General features: G+C 46.7%; 1 protein-coding gene across 1 annotated transcript in view; it reads left to right on the top strand.

Annotated features, from left to right (window-relative positions):
- The window catches only part of TARS2 (threonyl-tRNA synthetase 2, mitochondrial), an 84,693-nt gene that overhangs the window by 1,547 nt on the left and 63,098 nt on the right, over positions 1-20,048 (top strand). Inside the window, exons 2-3 of the mRNA XM_030187565.1 lie at positions 11,617-11,807; positions 15,755-15,878. Coding sequence (XP_030043425.1) covers positions 11,617-11,807; positions 15,755-15,878 — 315 coding nt within the window. The remainder of the gene's footprint in view (positions 1-11,616; positions 11,808-15,754; positions 15,879-20,048) is intronic.

The raw sequence follows: 20,048 nt of genomic DNA, 5'->3' as shown, positions 1-20,048 counted from the left end.
GCAAATCCCATACCATTCTCGTAGATTTTCTTTGCACCGCTTCAATTCTTTTTACATCCTTAGCAAGATACAGCCTCAAAAACTGAACACAATACTCCAGGTGGGGCCTCACCAATGACTTATATAGGGACATCAACACCCCCTTTCTTCTGCTGGTCACACCTCTCTCTATACAGCCTAGCAACCTTCTAGTTACGGCCACCGCCTTGTCACACTGTTTCGTCGCCTTCAGATCCTCAGATACTATCACCCCAAGATCTCTCTCCCAGTCCGTACATATCAGACTCTCACCGCCTAACACATATGTCTCCCGTGGATTTCTACTCCCTAAGTGCATCACTTTGCATTTCTTCACATTGAATTTTAATTGCCAAACCTTAGACCATTCTTCTAGCTTCCTCAGATCCTTTTTCATGTTTTCCACTCCCTCCCGGGTGGCCACTCTATTACAGATCTTAGTATCATCCGCAAATAGGCAAACTTTACCTTCTAACCCTTCGGCAATGTCACTCACAAATATATTGAACAGAATCGGCCCCAGCACCGATCCCTGAAGCACTCCACTACTCACCTTTCCCTCATCCGAACAAATTCCATTAACCACCACCCTCTGGCGTCTGTCCGTCAACCAGTTCCTAATCCAGTTCACCACTTCGGGTCCTATCTTCAGCCCATCCAGTTTAAGAGCCTCCTGTGGGGAACCATGTCAAAAGCTTTGCTGAAATCTAAGTAGATTACATCTATAGCTCGTCCCTGATTCAGTTCTCCGGTCACCCAATCAAAGAACTCGATGAGATTCGTTTGACATGATTTCCCTTTGGTAAAACCATGTTGTCTCAGATCTTGCAACTTATTGGTTTCCAGGAAATTCACTATCCTTTCCTTCAGCATCGCTTCCATTACTTTTCCAGTAACCGAAGTAAGGCTTACCGGCCTGTAGTTTCCAGCTTCTTCCCTATCGCCACTTTTGTGAAGAGGGACCACATCCCTCTTCACAAAAGTGTATTGTGAAGAAGGATGTGGTCCCTCTTGTATTGTATTTTGGACCTTCTTAGTGTGTCGAAAGAGCATTTTGGCCAGTTTGTGTTGGTTGGCAGAGAACAATAATGCCCTTTCCACAGGCTAACTCTGTGGAGCTAACTTTTTTTTTTTTTAAGTTGAAATGTATTTATCAAGTTTTCAAAAAATATACAAATAAAAGAAATACAGTCCTAACCAAGATGTCATAAAAAGTTCTATGCAATGCACATTGAGCCTGCAACTAAGTGGGAAAATGTGGGGTATAAATGTATTAAATAAATAAATAAACTTAAATATAGAGTGCCATTACAGACGGTTAAAAAAGAACAAAACAGACAGGTTTACTTATCAAGGAGTTGATTCACAGTTGAAGTTTGACAAAATTTGGCTACTTGTTCCCACGTTTTATGAAATACCGGTAGAGAATTGCTACGTTCAGCTAGTATTTTTTCATATTTAAAAGTCATACATAAAGTAGCCCACCAAAAGCAAAAAGAAACCAGTTTATGATTTTTCCAATTTTTTATAATAGTAGAGATTGCTACTGCTAATGAACTCCTGCTTGTTTCAGCCCTGCAGAATGAAAAACTATAGCATGGAATGAAAGAGGGAGATTCAAATGAAAGATAGCACAAATTCTGTTCCAAACTGATAACCAGAAATCCTGAAGATCCAGGCAAGAAAAACACATATGCTCTATTTATTTATTAGGATTTATTTACCGCCTTTTTGAAGGAATTCACTCAAGGCGGTGTACAGTAAGAATAGATCAAACATGAGCACTAAAAATATTCGAACAATACAAAGTATGGCATGGTATACTACTTGCAATGACAACACAATATGTACTAGAACATTAGAATTGGTAGTGAGGGGTAAGGCAAAGTTGTAACATATAGACGAGTAAGAAAGTAGGAAGAATTAGAAAGTAAGGTGATTGATTTGAAGGAAGTTGCACGTGAGGTCAGAGAGATGGTTAAATATTATCTCGGCTAGGGTAGGAGTGGATAAACATGTCCCGCTGCAGTAATGTACCTATATCTCCATTACAAGACCAGCACAAATTTGAAGATGTAGAATCCACCTTATGTTGTTTAACTGGGGTCCAGAGATTGCAATATAGGGGCAGAAGCAATAGGTTTCATAGATTTAATCCAAAACCATTTCCATAACTTATCAGACATGGCATGTGGAGCTAACTTTTGGTAGGAGAAAGGATGCTTTGATCTGGAGGCGTAATGGATATCAATATTATCAGAGTGGAAAGATAACTCCAAAGTTTCTTGTGCTTTTTGGTGGAAAACTGTCTGTATTATTTGTAAACATGCAGCTAAAATTGCAGAGAAGTCGAATAACATTCCTCAATTCCTTAAAGTTTGAAAACTTGTTGATTTGTATTGTAAACAAAAGCTTTAATATGCCTAATTGTATGCCTTCTAGGTATGATCAGTTCACCTCTTGTTATTTTTATGTTCCAATACTGTTGCCATTGTTTTGTATTGTTACTTATAAAACTTTAATAAAATATTTGAACTTAAAAAAAGTGTTACAATAAACTTACTAGAAGTAAGCAGAATATGCAATAGTAGGGTGACTATTTTATCTCACTCATAAATCCAGGCTACATAAATTACCAAGACATTTGTGGATTAATGAAATATAGAACGTGATAAGAAAATCTAGGCTGAGACACTCCAAGGTGTATCTATATTTTCAGAAAGCTTTTGACAAAGTCCCTTATGAGAGACTCCTGAAAAAAATTAAAAGCCATGGAACAGGAGGCAGTGTTCTGTTGTGGATTAGAAACTTATGTACTTATGGGTTAATTGATATTAGGGTTAAATAGACATTTTCTTCAATGCAGGAGGGTGAATAATGGAGTGCCACAGGGATCTATATTGGGACCAGTTTTATTCAACACTAGTAAAAAAGCCCCGTTTCTGATGCAAATGAAACGGGGGCTAGCAAGGTTTTTTTCTGTGTGCATGTGGGAGTGTGTGTGTCCCTGCCGTCTGCCCTCTCTCCCTTCCCCTGTGCTCTCTGTCCCCTCCCCCCTCGGAGTCGAGTCCTTCAGTGTTAAGTTTCCTGCTGTGTTTGTGTTACAGAGATAGTGAGGGCTTCTGCCCTCTCTCCCCTCCCCCCTCTGAGTCCTTCACTGTTACAGAGAGAGCGATTTGATTTCCTGCTTTGCTATGTTTTCATTCACTGTTTGTGTTACAGAGAGAGCGAGGGTGGGGCAGACACTCATGGGGAAACCGGATATCTCTCCCCCCTCACACTTCCGGCTGGAGGCTTCATTTAGAACGTTGGTGGTGCCTTTTATATATAGAGATATTTATAAATGATTTGACAATCAGGAACAACAAGTGAGATGATAAATTTGCAGGTCACACAAAAATATTCAAAGCTGTCAAAAACCCATGCCGATTGTGAAAAATTGCAGGAGGACCTTAATAAACTGGAATATTGGGCATCCAAATGGCGGATGAAATTTAATGTGGACAAAGCAAAGTGATGCAAAATGGGAAGAATAATGTGAATCATAGTTGCTTGATGCTATGGTTCACCTTAGGAGTCGGCACCCAAGAAAAAGGTCTAGGTGTCATTGTAGATGTCATTTGCCCAGTGTGCTGCAGCAGCCAAAAGAGCAAACAGAATGCTAGGAATTATTAGAAAAGGGATGGAAACTAAGATGAAGAATATTATAAAGCATCTGTATCACTGGTGCAGCCTCACCTTTAGTGTTGCATGCAATTCTGGTCACCATATCTCAAAAAACATATAGCAGAATTAGAAAACAGTCAAAGAAGGGCAACACAAATGATAATGGGGATGGAAATCCTCTCATATCAGGAAAGGCTAAGAGTTTAGGGCTTTTCAGCTTGGAAAAGAGACAGCTGAGGAGGGGATATGATAGTGGTCTACAAATTCCTGAGTTCTGTGAAACAAGTAGAAATGAATTAAGTTACATAGCAATACTTTTAAAATGAAAAGGAGGAAATATTTTCACTCAGCGAATAGTTAAACTCTGGAACTCGTTGCAGAGGATGTGGTTATAGCAGCGTATCTAGGTTTAAACAAGATTTGGACAAGTTACTTGAGGAAGAGTCCATAGTCTGCTATTGAGATAGACATGGCAAAAGCCACTGCTTATCCCTGGGATCAGTAGCATGAATCTTGCTACCATTTGGGTTTCTGCCAGGTACTTGTGACCTGGATTGGCCACTGATGGAAACAGGATACTGGGCTAGATGGTCCATTGGTCCGACCCAGTATGGGAATGACCTTTTGAGTTCAGCATCCTATCTCCAATAGCGACCAGTCTGGATCATAAGTATGTGGCAGATCCCAAAGAGTAGATCTGCTTCCCATAGCTCATTTCCAAGAATGAGTACTGGCTCTCCCAAGACTACTTGACTAATATTTGTGACCCTCTGGGAAACATGACTAGTCACTAGATTTATTCATGTGGCAGCTGCTAAGAAAGCAAATAGAATGTTAGGTATTATTAGGAAAGGAATTTTAAAAAATGAGGATGTTATAATGTGTTTGTATCGCTCCAAGGTGCAACTGCACCTCATATATTGTGTGCAGTTCTGGTCACCTCAGCTCAAAAAAGATATAGTGGAATTAAAAAAAGTGTAGAGAAGGGCAACAAAAATGATAAAGGGGATGGGACGACTTCTCTATGAGGAAAGGCTGAAGCGGCTAGGGCTCTTCAGCTTGGAGAAGAGATGGCTGAGGGGAGATATGATAGAGGTCTTTAAAATAATGAGTGGAGTGGAACGGGTAGACGTGAAGCGTCTGTTCACGCTTTCCAAAAATACTAGGACTAGGGGGCATGCAATGAAGCTACAAAGCAGTACATTTAAAACAAATCAGAGAAAATATTTCTTCACACAACAAAACCATAACTTCCATATCATCAAGCTGATCAATCCATAGACTGGTGGGTTGTGTCCATCTACCAGCAGGTGGAGATAGAGAGCAAACTTTTGCCTCCCTATATGTGGTCATGTGCTGCCGGAAACTCCTCAGTATGTTCTCTATCTCAGCAGGTGGTGGTCACACACAGCAGCAGCTCTGGCTAGGCCTCCAAGCCTAATCCTTAGGTTTTGTTGAGGCCTGGGGTTGAGGGCTCTTTTGAGCAAGTGCAAACCTGGTGGTGCCAGGTCCCTCCTTTTCTCCCCCCTCCCGCTGGCTCCGTTTAAAAAAAAAAAAAAAAAAAAAATTTTAAACGTCTTTAAAGGCGTTTAATTCGACGTTTCTTTAAACGTTCATTGCAGCTACTCACTGGGACACCAGTTCGTTACAGCTCGGAGCGGCAAGCAGGTAATTTTACCTTTTTATAGCGGGCAGGGGGTTCCCCGATTCTTCTCCTCGTGGCATATGGCGTCGGAGGGCGAGGGCGCAAAGGGTCGCTCCCCGGATCGCTGGAGCGCTTCTAGAGGGGATGCAGGGGTTTTACAACCTGATTCGCCCTTGATGGGTGACAGTTTAGTGACCGATGAATGTCCCGGTCGTTCCTCCGGCGTGGCGGTTTTTTCCCGCCATAAACGCCCATCCCCCGCTCCTCGCCTCCGCCATCTTGGCCGGCCACGCGGCTCGGACGGCTTCTTCGTGGGCCGCCCTTGAGGTTGGAGACATTAATGCCATGAACGCCCTTAATTTGGGCGACGGCACAAGCGGCTAAAGTTAAGCGCCGTTCTTCCCGCGCGGCTCCTTCGCGGAGTTTCGCGCCGGACGCCATTTTGGATGCGCAGCATGTCTCTCCCCCGCTATTGCGAGCGCCGGTTGAGAGTGCGTCTAGGGCTGTTGCCCAGGCTGCGGAAGTGCACAGTCTGGGGGGTTTCTCCCCCGAGTTTGTTTTGCTGCTGCATCAGGCTTTCCTCATGCAAAACGCTGCCCCTGCTCCCTCTTCTGATAAAGAGGTTGAGGTTCCCAGAGGTAAACGCCCTCGGGTTGATTTCCAGGCCTTGGAGGACTTTGTCTCCTCCGATGTAGATGAGGGCAGCGTGTCTGAGGTCTCCCAACGGTCCTTTGCGGATTCCTTGGAGGAGATAGATCCCCGCTCGGATGGAGCGGATGACCCCTCTGCAGCGCGGCTTTTTAGCCCAGAGGATTTGCCCAACCTGTTTTTACAGGCCATGGACACTTTGAAGATTTCCTCTCCGGAGGACGTCTCTCCCTCAGCCCCTGTTGGCTCTGCCATTATGCTGGGGACGAAGCGCCCGCCTAGATCCTTCCACGTGCATGATGCCATGCACACCTTAATTGCGGCTCAATGGGATGTCCCGGAAACGAGCCTTAAAGTGGCTAGGGCTATGTCCCGCCTCTATCCTTTGGCTGTGAGTGAACGTGAGGCCTATCTGTGGCCTACCGTGGATTCTTTAATCACTGCGGTGACTAAGAAAACGGCGTTGCCGGTGGAAGGTGGCACGGCCCTAAAGGACGCCCAAGACAGAAGATTGGAGGCGGCCTTAAGGTCGTCCTTTGAGGCAGCTGCTTTAAGTTTGCAGGCCTCAGTTTGCGGCTCCTATGTGGCCAGGGCGTGCCTGACTATGGTGCAGCGGGCTTCCCCCTCGGTTCTTTCCTTGAGGGCTGATTGGCCGGCCCTGGAATCGGGCTTAGCCTATTTGGCAGACTTGCTGTATGATGTCTTGAGAGCCTCAGCTAAAGGCATGGCTCAGACAGTCTCTGCGCGGCGGTGGCTTTGGCTGAAACATTGGTCTGCTGACCACGCCTCTAAATCCCGCCTGGCTAGATTGCCTTTTAAAGGCAAGCTGCTCTTTGGGGTCGAGCTGGACAAAATCGTGACCAATCTCGGCACGTCTAAGGGCAAGAAATTACCAGAGGTCAGGGCTCGGGCTAGTACTCGTCCCGGTACCTCCAGAGGACGGTTGCTGGAAGCCCGTCGGTACCGCCCGGGCAAGTCGGGTTCCTCTGCCCCCTCTTCCTTCAAGAGGAATTTCTCCCCCAAGCAGCATTCCTTTCGCAGAGACCGCCGTCCCGGAGGTGCTCCCTCCGGTCCTCCCCCAGGGTCTCGTACCCAATGACGGGGCCTTGGTCCACGCCCCAGTGCAGATTGGAGGACGGCTGTCCTCGTTTCTGGGCGAGTGGACCACTATAACTTCAGACGCGTGGGTGCTGGAAGTCATCAGAGACGGCTACAAGCTAGAGTTCTGCCAACCCTTAAGAGACGGGTTTGTACTCTCTCCCTGCAAGTCTCCGGTCAAGCTGTGGCAGTGCAGCAGACCTTGGACAACCTGATCCGCCGGGGTGCGGTCGTTCCGGTGCCAAAAAATCAGATTGGCAAGGGACGATACTCCATTTACTTTGTGGTTCCAAAGAAAGGAGGTTCTGTCCGGCCTATCCTCGACCTCAAAGGGGTCAATCGGGCCTGGAAAGTGAGGCACTTTCGCATGGAGACTCTCCGCTCTGTTATAGCGGCAGTGAAGGCAGGAGAGTTCTTGGCTTCCTTGGACATCAAGGAAGCGTACCTGCATATTCCCATCTGGCCTCCTCTCCAACGCTTTCTGCGTTTTACAGTCCTGAGACGACACTTCCAGTTCAGAGCCCTCCCTTTCGGGTTGGCTACTGCTCCGCGGACCTTTTCCAAAGTAATGGGGGTCATAGCGGCCTTCCTGCTAAAGGAAGGAGTACAAGTCCATCCTTATCTGGACGACTGGTTGATCCGAGCCCCCTCTTATGCAGAGTGCGGCAAAGCTATGGACCGGGTAGTTGCTCTTGTGAGCTCCCTGGGATGGATCATCAACTGGAAGAAGAGCCAGCTGCGCCCGACTCAGTCCCTGGAGTATCTGGGAGTTCGATTCGACACCCAAGTGGGCAGAGTGTTCCTGCCAGACAATCGGATTGTCAAGCTTCAGGCTCAGGTGGACTAGTTCCTAGTAGCCTCTCCTATTCGGGCTTGGGACTACGTGCAGCTGTTGGGCTCTATGACGGCCACGATGGAAGTAGTGCCCTGGGCCAGGGCTCATATGAGACCACTACAGCTATCTCTGCTGCTGCGCTGGACTCCGATGTCGGAGGATTATGCTGTGCGCCTTCCCGTGGACCCAGCAGTGCGCAAGGCGCTGAGCTGGTGGACGCAGACAGACAAGTTGTCTGCAGGATTGCCTCTGGTGACCCCGGAGTGGATTGTCGTCACGACAGACGCCTCTTTGATGTGCTGGGGAGCCCACTGCTTGGGAAGGACAGCGCAGGGGCTCTAGTCTCCTGCAGAGGCAAGTGGTCTATCAACCTCCTGGAACTCAGAGCCATTCGGTTGGTGTTATTGGAGTTCATCCCGGTACTGGTGTTGTAGCCTGTACGGGTCCTGTCGGACAATGCCACGGCTGTGGCCTATATCAACCGCCAGGGAGGTACCAAGAGCGCCCCTCTAGCCAAGGAGGCTATGAGTCTTTGCCAGTGGGCGGAAGCGAACCTGGAGCAGCTTTCAGCGGCCCACATTGCCGGAGTCATGAATGTCAAGGCGGACTTTCTCAGTCGCCATACCTTGGAGCCCGGAGAGTGGCAACTATCTGCTCAGGCGTTCTTGGATATCACGAAGCGCTGGGGCCAGCCGAGCCTAGATCTGATGGCGTCATCGGCCAATTGCCAAGTGCCGCGCTTTTTCAGCAGAGGACGGGACCCTCGATCCCTGGTTGTAGATGCTCTTCTCCAACAGTGGCCGACACAAGAGCTCCTCTATGTGTTCCCGCCCTGGCCCATGTTGGGCAGGGTGCTAGACCGGGTGGCAAAGCATCCCGGCAGGGTAATCCTGGTGGGTCCGGATTGGCCCAGACGTCCCTGGTATGCGGACTTGATCAGGCTCTCAGTCGACGATCCTCTGCGGCTGTCAGTGGAGCAGGGCCTGTTACATCAGGGTCCCGTGGTGATGGAGGATCCCTCTCCCTTTGGTCTTACGGCCTGGCTATTGAGCGGCAGCGTCTGAGGAAGAAGGGCTTCTCAGACAAGGTCATCGCCACTATGCTGAGAGCGAGGAAGCGCTCTACTTCTACTGTTTACGCCAGGGTTTGGCGTATCTTTGCAGCATGGTGTGAAGCAGGCTCACTTTCTCCCTTCACTGCTCCAATTTCTTCAGTGTTGGCGTTCCTGCAAGAAGGTCTGGAGAAAGGCCTGTCGCTCAGTTCCCTTAAAGTCCAGGTAGCGGCTCTGGCTTGCTTCAGGGGCCGCCTGAAGGGTGCTTCCCTGGCTTCGCAGCCAGATGTGGTGCGCTTTCTCAAGGGAGTTAATCACCTGCGCCCTCCTCTGCACTCAGTGGTGCCTGCGTGGAATCTCAACCTGGTGCTAAGAGCATTGCAGAAGCCGCCTTTTGAACCCTTGTCGAGGGCATCTCTGAAAGACCTGACGTTGAAAGCAGTCTTTTTGGTGGCTATCACTTCAGCCAGAAGAGTTTCCGAGCTCCAGGCGCTCTCATGTCGAGAGCCTTTTCTGCAGTTCACTGAGGCAGGAGTGACTATTCGCACAGTGCCTTCCTTCCTGCCCAAGATTGTTTCTCGCTTCCATGTGAATCAGCAGCTCTGTCTCCCTTCCTTTCGTAGGGAGGACTACCCAGAGGAGTACTCTGCTCTTAAATATCTGGATGTGAGACGAGTCATCTTCAGATACTTGGAAGTGACCAATGATTTCCGGAAATCGGATCATCTGTTTGTCCTGTTTGCAGGTCCTCGTAAGGGTCTGCAGGCTGCTAAGCCTACAGTGGCAAGATGGGTCAAGGGAAGCCATTGCAGCGGCTTATGTGGCCGCGGGGAAGGTGCCGCCTATCCAGCTGAAGGCTCACTCCACGAGAGCTCAGGCGGCCTCGATGGCAGAGGCCGGATCCGTCTCCTTGGAAGAGATATGCAAGGCGGCAACTTGGGCTTCGGCTCATACATTCTCCAAGCATTACCGTTTGACTGTGGCTGCACGGGCGGAGGCCCGGTTTGGAGCTTCAGTGTTGAGGTCAGGGATTTCAATGTCCCGCCCTGGGTGAGTACTGCTTCGGTACATCCCACCAGTCTATGGATTGATCAGCTTGATGATATGGAAGGTAAAATTATGTATAATCATACCTGATAATTTTCTTTCCATTAATCATAGCTGATCAATCCATAGCCCCTCCCAGATATCTGTTCTGTTTTATTCTGGTTGCATTTCAGGTTCAAGTTTAGTCTTCAGTTATTTCAGAAAGACTTCGTGTTCAAGTTCTTTCACTTGGATTCTTCAAGAGTTGAGACGAGTTTGTGTTACAGTGAGCTGCTGCATTCCTCTCCCCTCCGTTTTACGGGGCTGGATTGAGACATAAATTCTGCCGGCACTCCCTCCCGCTTCGTGCGGCTGTAGGGCAGCTTTGTAACCCTCCCGCTTCGGCGGTGTTAGGGTCAGTCAGCTCCTCCCGCGGTTGCGGTTGCAGGATAAGCCAGATCCCCCCGCATCGGCGGGTGTGGTGTCCCTCCCCCGCTCCGCGGGGATGAGCTGGACGGATTCCCCTCCCCCACTTGTGTGGGGATGAGCTGGGTTAATTCCCCTCCCCCGTTTCGGCGGTGGTGAGCTGGGCAGAGTGTCCCTTCGTGGGTGTAATTCTCTAAGTGCTGAGTCCTGCGGATGGAGCTTTGATATCGACATACTGAGGAGTTTCCGGCAGCACATGACCACATATAGGGAGGCAAAAGTTTGCTCTCTATCTCCACCTGCTGGTAGATGGACACAACCCACCAGTCTATGGATTGATCAGCTATGATTAATGGAAAGAAAATTATCAGGTATGATTATACATAATTTTACCTTGCAACGAACATTATTTAACTCTTCTTTTGATTTTCTAATGTGTCTGTAACGCATATATCTCATTTCTCTATAACATCACTCTGTATTTGTTTCATCACTGGAGATGGCTAACGCCTCACGGTACTATGTAAGCCACATTGAGCCTGCAAATAGGTGGGAAAATGTGGGGTACAAATAAATAATTAGACTCTGGAATTCATTGCCAGAGAATGTAGTAAAAGCAGTTAGCGGGATTTAAAAAAGGTTTGGATAGCTTCCTAAAAGAAAAGTCCATAAGCCATTATTAAATTGGACTTGGGGAAGATCTACTGCTTATTTCTAGGATAAGCAGCATAAAATGTATTGTACTGTTTTGGGATCTTGCCAGGTACTTGTAACCTGAATTGGCCACTGTTGGAAACAGGATGCTGGGCTTGATGGACCTTCGGCCTATCCCAGTATGGCAATACTTATGTACTTATGTTTTCCCAGAGATGGTCACATTTTTTATGGACTTTTTCTCTAGGAGATTACATAATTACTTTTTTTTTTTGTTACATTTGTACCCCACGCTTTCTCACTCATGGCAGGCTCAATGCGGCTTACCTGCATGAAACAAACAAACAAACAAAAATTTCCCACAGTTTATATTCAAAACTATTCCCTATTTAGCCATGCCACCATAGTCATGATTTTATAAACTACTTTCATATTCCCTCTTGGTCAGTCTTTAGGATAAAAACCTAACCTGCCAGTATTTCTTCACTTTTGAAACTTGGTAAACTGTTTCTGCTTTCTAGGAAAATAAGATTTTGGTTATTTTTGCAGGCCAGAGCATTCTCCAAACACACAGCTAGCATACTCTCTTCCTTTGAGAAACTGAAGAATGTGCACAACACAAGGTTTGCAGAAAGAATCTTGACAGAAAGCCGAGTAATCAGAATCACATTGCCAGATGGAAGACAAGTTAAGGGAGAGGCTTTGAAGACCACACCCTATGAGATTGCATTACAGATCAGGTAAGATGGACATTTGAAATTTGCTTTTGCACACCCAAGTCCATTCTTTGACTAATGAAAGATGTGGACTAGAAAATGGGTTTTTAATTGTGGAAATATTATTTTTGACTGTAATCTTACTCTAGAGTGGTGATTTTCAACCTTTTTCATCTTGCGGCTCACTGACTAGGCGCAAAACTCGTCAAAGGACATCATCAGGTTTTTTTTAAAGGATATATTTTACAGAAGTACATGCCATACTGGGAAAGACCAAAGGTCCATCGAGCCCAGCATCCTGTTTCCAACAGTGGCCAATCCAGGTCACAAATACCCGGCAAGGTCCCAAAAATGTACAAAACATTTTATACTGCTTATCCCAGAAATAGTGGATTTTCCCTAAGTCCACTTAATAACGGTCTATGGACTTTTCCTTTAGGAAGCCGTCCAAACCTTTTTTTAAACTCCGCTAAGCTAACAGCCTTTACCACATTCTCTGGCAACAAATTCCATTTAACAAACAAGTATTAAAATTGTGTTTACATGTGAATAATTAACATTTTAATTATTGTTTTTTTTTTTGTTACATTTGTACCCCGCGCTTTCTCACTCATGGCAGGCTCAATGCGGCTTACATGGGGCACTGGAGGGTTAAGTGACTTGCCCAGAGTCACAAGTAGCTGCCTGTGCCTGAAGTGGGAATCGAACTCAGTTCCTCAGGACCAAAGTCCACCACCCTAACCACTAGGCCACTCCTCCACTCCAATAATTATTGTATTATCTTTATAACCACAAATAACATGCATCCAAAAAGCAACACTTTTAAAGCGAATAAAAAAAAAAAAGGCCTTGAAGTTTTCTTTACATCTTCAGCATTGGTGACAAATGAAATCAAATGCAGAAGGAGAAAGCACTTGGATCCACATGCTATAAAACATATCATCCCTCACTGGACCTTCTGACCCTAATCTTAACCACACCAAAAGCCTGCTTCCAACAGTGGCCAAGCCAGGCCACAAGTACCTGGCAGAAACCCAAATAGTAGCAACGTTCAATGTTACCAATCGCAGGGTAAGCAGTGGCTCCCCCCATGTCCATTCCAATAACATCCTATGGACTTTTTTTCTAGGAACTTGTCCAAACCTTTTTTAAACCCAGATACACTAACCCCTGTTATCACATCCTCTGGCAAAGAGTTCCAGAGCTTCTTTGAAAAACTATTTCCTTCTATTTGTTTTAAAAGTATTTCCATGTAGTTTCATTGAGTGTCCCCTGATCTTTGTACTATTTGAAAGAGAGAAAAATTGTTTCACTTCTATCCGTTCTGCACCCCTCAGCCATCTCTCTTCCAAGCTGAAAGGCCCTAACCTCTTTAGCCTTTCCTCATATGGGAAGAGTTCCATCCCCTTTTTATTATTTTGGTCACTCTTATTTGAACCTTTTCTAATTCTGCTTTATCTTTTTTGAGATATGATGACCAGAACTGAATGCAGTACACAAGGTGAGGTTGCACCATGGAGCAATACAGAGGCATTATAATAGTCTTATTTTGCATCCCTTTCCTATTAATTCCTATCATCCTATTGCTTTTTTTGGCTGCTGCTGCCACACACTGGACAGAAGATTTTAGCATATTGTATACAATGACACCTAGATCTTTTTCTTGAGTGCTGACTCCTAAGGTGGACCCTAGCATCGGTTAACTATGATTTGGATTATTCTTCCCAATGTGCATCACTTTGCATTTGTCCACATTAAAATTCATCTGCCATTTGGTTGCCCAGCCGTCCAGTTTCCTAAGGTCTTCCTGCAATTTTTCACAATCCGCATGTTTTGACAAGTTTGAATAGTTTTGTGTCATCTGCAAATGTAATCGCTCGTTCCATTTTCCAGATCATTTGTAAATGTTGTTTACAGAGCACTAACAGATCAGCAATTTCATGTTTTGAGTTCTTTCAGTACCTTGGGGTGTATATCATCTGGTTCAGGAGATGCTTTATAAGTTTGTACTGCTCCTCCATATATCACCGTATCGAGCCAGGCGGACTGGTTTAGTGGAGAAGGGAAGTTGTCCTAAATGTTAATCTGACACAGCAAAGCTAAGCCATATGTTTTGGCATTGTCCTAGGATTCAAGTATTTTGGAGTACCTTGCTCCAGACATCAATTTGGTCCAATTCGGAGGGATACTGAGGAAAGAGAAATCAAGCCATACCTGACCTATTTGCTTTCTTTTAGTCCCTCTGGACCTGCCCCAGCCCCAGATCCACCCAGTGAATGTACGTAGATAAGAGTGTTTGTTTTCTTCAGTGGTTAGCATTGGGAGCTTTTTTGTCAGCTGCATTTCTAATTTGAATCTGTTTAAAAAAAGAAGAAGAAAAGAAAAGACAATCTGATAGCATGCAGCCAAACTAAGTACATGGACAGCAGTTTATGTATAATGAGCAGACTGCATTCTCAAGAAGTCAGCTGTGGTTGCTGGTTCTGGGGAGCAGATCACTAAGGGGGACATTTACAGTTTGTCATCTACTACTTTGTTAATAAAATACTGGCTTTCTCATGTCTGCACAAGCTACTTAAAGTCTCATTCTGAAGTCAGAAGTTCTCAGTCTCCACCTGCTGGTAGGTGTGCATAACCCATCAGTTGGGACCGGACCGGAGGGACTAAAGGAAAGCAAATTAGCAAGCACCTCCTAATTTCTCTTTCTTTATGTACTTTGGGTTAATCTACCCCAGCTCTTCTATAGTTGAGTACTGTAATTGTGTTGTGATCATTCCGTGTAAGTTGTAATATCTTATGTACCTCCCTTTCTGTGAACTGCCTTGTTTACACTAAAAGGGGAAGTAATCAAGGTGGGCCACCATTAAGATGAGTTATTTTTACACAACCCATGCTATTTTAGCACAGGTCCCATTTTATGCAGTGAGATCTAGGTTAACAGTAAAATAACACATCTTAACAGTAGTCCATGTTGATAACTTCCTCTTAGTTAAGATGTGTATTAAGTAAATGAACGTGACGGTAAGTGGAAAATGCTAGCAAGTTATGGATTATTCTTTTAAAGCACACTGAGGTTTGTTGTCATACACCAGACTGCAATAAGAAGAGAGAAACTTTGCCCTAAGTACCCATTATGTTTCTAAGGTCTCTAGGGAAGGGATTAGATATACCTGCATGTAGCTCATTAGAGCACCATATAAGTGCTAGATTAATAATAAAAAGGAAACCAGAAACTAGCTATCTGATCATGATTTGTTGTTGTTTTTTTAGCTAAACTGATATTTTTTACAGTCTGTTTCCCGAAAATGGCAGGGAGGTCAGGACTGCTTAAATATTTTAAATTTAAATGCTTTACTTTTTGTCTATTAGATTGTAAGCTCTTTGAGCAGGGACTGTCTGTCTTCTGTGTTTGTACAGCGCTGCGTACACTTTGTAGCGCTCTAGAAATGTTAAATAGTAGTAGATGTAGTATACATTTGTTGTTGGTTTAATCATGAACTGATAATGAGTGTGACTGTTGCGCAGACTGGATGGACCATTGAGGTCTTTATCTCCTGTCATCTATTATGTTACTTGTTTCCATGTAGTTTGGAGGGGGGGGGGTTGTCCACAATGGGCTAGGATCTGATGGACCACTCAGAATTTCAGGTTTCCATTAGATGTAAGAAGTCTTCCTCTCTTCTTTCTGACTTTGTAACTTGAGGGGGAAAGAGACTAACTTTCCATGATCTTTATCACTGTTAATCTCTCTTTTGAGATTAACAGTGATAAAGATCATGGAAAGTTAGTCTCTTTCTTTTGAGATTAACTGATGAGTTTTGGGTTTGTCTTCTGGTGAGCCCTTTAATAATTTTTAGGATCAGTGATTGTTTTGTTTATCTGTGCTGGTGATGGCTGCGTACCCAGGCACTACCAGCTTTGTCTTGTCTGTTGAAGCCTTGAATTATTTTATGGGGATTTCTTTTGTGCAGTAAAGGCCTGGCAGAGAGTGCAGTCACTGCTCGGGTGAATGGCATTCTCTTCGATCTGGATCGCCCACTTGAAGGAGATTCAACCTTGGAGTTGCTGAAATTTGATTCTGAGGAAGGGCAAGCCGTGAGTAGAAAGGCGCTTTTATATTTGATGTGGTACTGAAGGGAAAGGAGATGGTGAGGGTCCTGGAATGGAGCTGTAAGCATTTTGTCGGTTTGCACTGTTTTGTTGTGAATGAAGAGTTAAAGATCTGAAAACATGTGAATTTCTGCAAAGAACTAGTAAAAAAAGGCCCGTTTCGGTATGAAATGAAACGGGCGCTAGCAAGGTTATCCCTCTCTCCCTCCCTCTGTCCCCTCCAAGTGCAAGCCCCCTTTCTTCCCTTCCGATTTCCAGGCCCGCCCTCCCTCCCTCCCTCTCCTTCCCTCTGTCCCTTCCCCGAGTTCCAGTCCCCCCTCCTCTCTGTCTCACAGACACGTCCTTGCGATGCCTCCACCTGCGGCCCATCCCCCTACGTGCACGTTGCCCCCCCCCCCCCTCCAAAATTGCCACCCCCCCGCTACCCTCCCCTCTCCCCTCTTACCGGGGTCCCGGCAGCAGCAGCAGTGAAGAGCCTCGCGAGTCTGCTGCCTTCCCTTTTCTTCGCCGTCAGCTCTCTCTGGTCCCGCCCTCATTTCCTGAGGGCGGGACCAGAGTCAGAGCTGAGAGCGAAGAGAAGGGAAGGCAGCAGACTCGTGAGGCTTTTCACTGCTGCCGCCGGGACCCCGGTAAGAGGGAGGGGAGAGGAGGGTAGTAGAGGGGGGCTGGCGATTTTGGAGGGGGGGCAACGTGCACGTAGGGACGTCTCTGCCCGCTCCCGCTGTTCTTCAACGCACGTCTCTCACTGGGATCGTAACCCCCTGCTGACGTCAGGCAAGCAGGGTTCTACTGCTGGCCAGTGACGTCAGCAGATGGTTACGATCCCAGTGAGACACTTTAGAACGTTCACATAGCAAATTATTATATTAGATAAGCAAATTGGTAAGAACATTTTAACAAAGTGTTAACTTCATTGTTTCCATATATAGGATAGTCACAAAAAATGAGAAGTGATTGGTAGATTGGTATACAAATTGAACATCCACTATACAACACGGGGCATTTATTCTTAGGAGAAATAGCAAATGATCACCATGCTGGGGCATGACGAGCAGTTGCCTAAAAGTCTGATGTACGCTCTTACATGGTGGACATATTTGAAAATTTACCAGTATAGTATAGAATCTCCACTGAAATTCCTACATTCTCTGATGACAAGCAGGCAGCTTGTTCTCACTGATGGGTCGACGTCCACGGCGGACCCTACAAACGGAATTTTTCAAAGCAAAAAATCTTCAAGGCTTTGACAGAACCTTGTGGCGTGCGGCTGTCTTCCCGCTCGTCGCGTGAGAGTCCCGCTCAGTTATCTTTTTTCCGCGGTGAAGAGAGGCAGCGATGGCTCGTCTCTTCGGACCCCTTCAAAGAGCCTTCGACCATTTTTTTCTGGAGATTTCTCCGGTTTTCTTCTACTTTTCCTTGTCTTTTACAAAAAACAGAAAAAAAAATAGAACTTTACTTCTTTAGTTTGCCCTTCCCAAGTTTTCTTTTGCTTCCGCTGCGGCTTCTCTTTTTTGTGCTCTCCCTTTTGGCACAATCGCAAATTTTTATCTTGCCGCCGCTATTTTTCCGTCCATGTCATCAAGACTCCCAGCGGCTTCAAGAAGTGTACTCTGTGCAACCAGACGATCTTGGATACCGACCCCCCACGCGTGGTGTCTTCAGTGCCTTTGGGCCCGACCATCGCCCAGATGCACGTAAGTTGTGTCTTAGCTTGAAAAAGCGGACACAGGCGTCGAGACAGGCTCTTCGGGATTGACTTTTCGGAGCTTCGTCTGGTTCCTCGACATCGATACCGAGGTCGGTGGCATCGATATCGGCACCGGGGATGGCATCAACTTCAGGAGCACAGGCAATGGCTGCCCGTAGACCACCACACGCTGGGAGCAGTGAGCCGTTGAGTGGGTCTCCACCTGTCTCAAAGTCTCCTGCTGTGCAGGCCCACCGGGACCGACCACTCTCGCACCCGACCCCAAGGAGGCATGTGGATTCCACGTCCTCCTCGTTGGTATCGAGGAGTATCGATGACGTGCATAGAACGAAGGCGAAGAAGCATTGTCATCGGTCTCCTTCCAAGCACGGTACTGGGAGCTCGGGGCGTCGAAGGATTCGGCACCCGTGAAGCGCTGACGCCAGGAGGCACGCTCACCCTCCATACAAGAGGTGTCAGTGCGTCGGTCTTCGGGCAGCCCGGTACCGCCTCCGCAACCTCCACAGATTCTGACGCCGATTCCTGCACCTACCCCGCAGCCTTGCTCGACAGCGACTCTAGACAAGCGCATCTGAGCTATTCTTCCAGGTCTTCTGGAAGGGTCGCTGTGTCAGTCTTCTCCGGTACCGGGGGTGCTTGCGCCCTCCGTACCGTCGATGGAAGCGGCAGCTGGCTCTATGCCTGTGGTGAGGTCTCCGATGCCAGTACCGCCTGCCACCCAGGTCGACTCCCCTTCAACATCGCTGGAGGGAGCTTCATCGCCACCGGCATGGGAGTTGACTTCTCAACATCGCCATCGAGGACATGGTTCCTTGGCGTCAAGACGGGCCCGGTTTCGGACTGCAGTTAAGGAACTCTTGTCCAATACTGATGTGGATGCCTCGTGGGATGAAGGGCAAGATCACAGGTATTTCTGTTCTGAGGAGTCTTGTGGTCTTCCCTCTGATCCTACTCCTCCAGAAAGAAAGCTTTCTCCCCCGGAGAGTCTTTCTTTCTCTTCATTTGTCCAGGAAATGTCTGTGGCTATTCCCTTCCCTGTGGTATCTGAGGATGAGCCCAGGACTGAGATGCTCGAGGTCCTTGACTATCCTTCGCCACCTAAGGAGTCATCCACGGTTCCTTTGCATAATGTGCTCAAGGATACTCTTATGCGGAACTGGATGAAACCACTAAGTAATCCCACCATTCCCAAGAAAGCTGAGTCCCAAGCTGAGAACCTGAGCTGATGAAGTCGCAGTTGCCTCATGACTCTATGGTTGTGGATTCCGCTCTCAAGAGAGCCAGGAGTTCTAGAGACTTTGCCTCGGCGCCCCCGCGGAGAGAATCTAGGACCCTAGACTCTTTTGGGAGAAAGGCGTATCAGGCTTCTATGCTCGTGGCCAAAATTCAATCTTACCAGCTCTACACGAGCATTCACTTGAGGAACACAGTGAAGCAACTGGCGGACTTGGTTCATAAGCTCCCTCCGGAGCAGGCCAAGCCTTTTCAGGAGGTGGTCAGGCAGCAGAAGGCGTGTTGTAAATTCCTGTCCAGGGATGCTTACGATACTTTTGATGTTGCATCCAGAACCGCTGCCCAAGGTATAGTAATGTGCAGACTCTCATTCTGTTCCAGGCTGCACTCTCAGTTAGTTGGTTCTATTTAGGTCAATCTGAGTTATGTCCTCGCCGTTGCGAGGCCCAATTGACCTCTGTTTGTTGTTTTGAGTGAGCCTGGGTGCTAGGGATACCCCAATCGTGAGAACAAGCAGCCTGCTTGTCCTCGGAGAAAGTGAAGTTACTTACCTGTAGCAGGTATTCTCTGAGGACAGCAGGCTGATTGTTCTCACAAACCCGCCCTCCTTCCCTTTGGAGTTGTGTCTTCCCTTGTCTTTTGCTTTCTACTGGACTGAGGAGCACGCTCCCGCTACGGGCGGAAAGATGGTCGCGCATGCGCAGTTCGCGCATGTGCACGCGAGGGCTAGCAAACTTTGTTCCTAGGAAGATCTTCCGATCTGGGGCTGCTGTCGGACGTCACCCAATCGTGAGAACAATCAGCCTGCTGTCCTCGGAGAATACCTGCTACAGGTAAGTAACTTCGCTGTATCAAATCAACTGGACCAGATGGTATATATCCTAGAGTACTGATAGAATTGTAATATGTAATTTATCTTTAAAAGCAAGCACATTACCAGAAGATTGGAGGGTGGTCAATGTAACGCCCATTTTTTAAAGGGTTCCAGAGGTGATCTGGGAAATTATAGACTGGTAAGCCTGATGCTGGTGTCGGGCAAAATGGCAGAGACTACTGTAAAGAACAAAATTACAGAGCATATACATAAGCATGGATTAAAGCCAACATGGATTTAGTCAAGGGAAATCTTGCCTCGCCAATCTACTACATTTCTTTCAAGGGGTGAATGAATATGTGGATAAAGGTGAGCCGGTCAGGATTGTATATCTGGGTTT

The sequence above is a fragment of the Microcaecilia unicolor genome, chromosome 14 (genome assembly GCF_901765095.1).
Source record: "Microcaecilia unicolor chromosome 14, aMicUni1.1, whole genome shotgun sequence".
NCBI classification, from domain to species: Eukaryota; Metazoa; Chordata; class Amphibia; order Gymnophiona; family Siphonopidae; genus Microcaecilia; species Microcaecilia unicolor.
The sequence above is the reverse complement of the archived record's forward strand: the minus strand, read 5'-3'. Positions and strand labels throughout refer to the sequence as shown.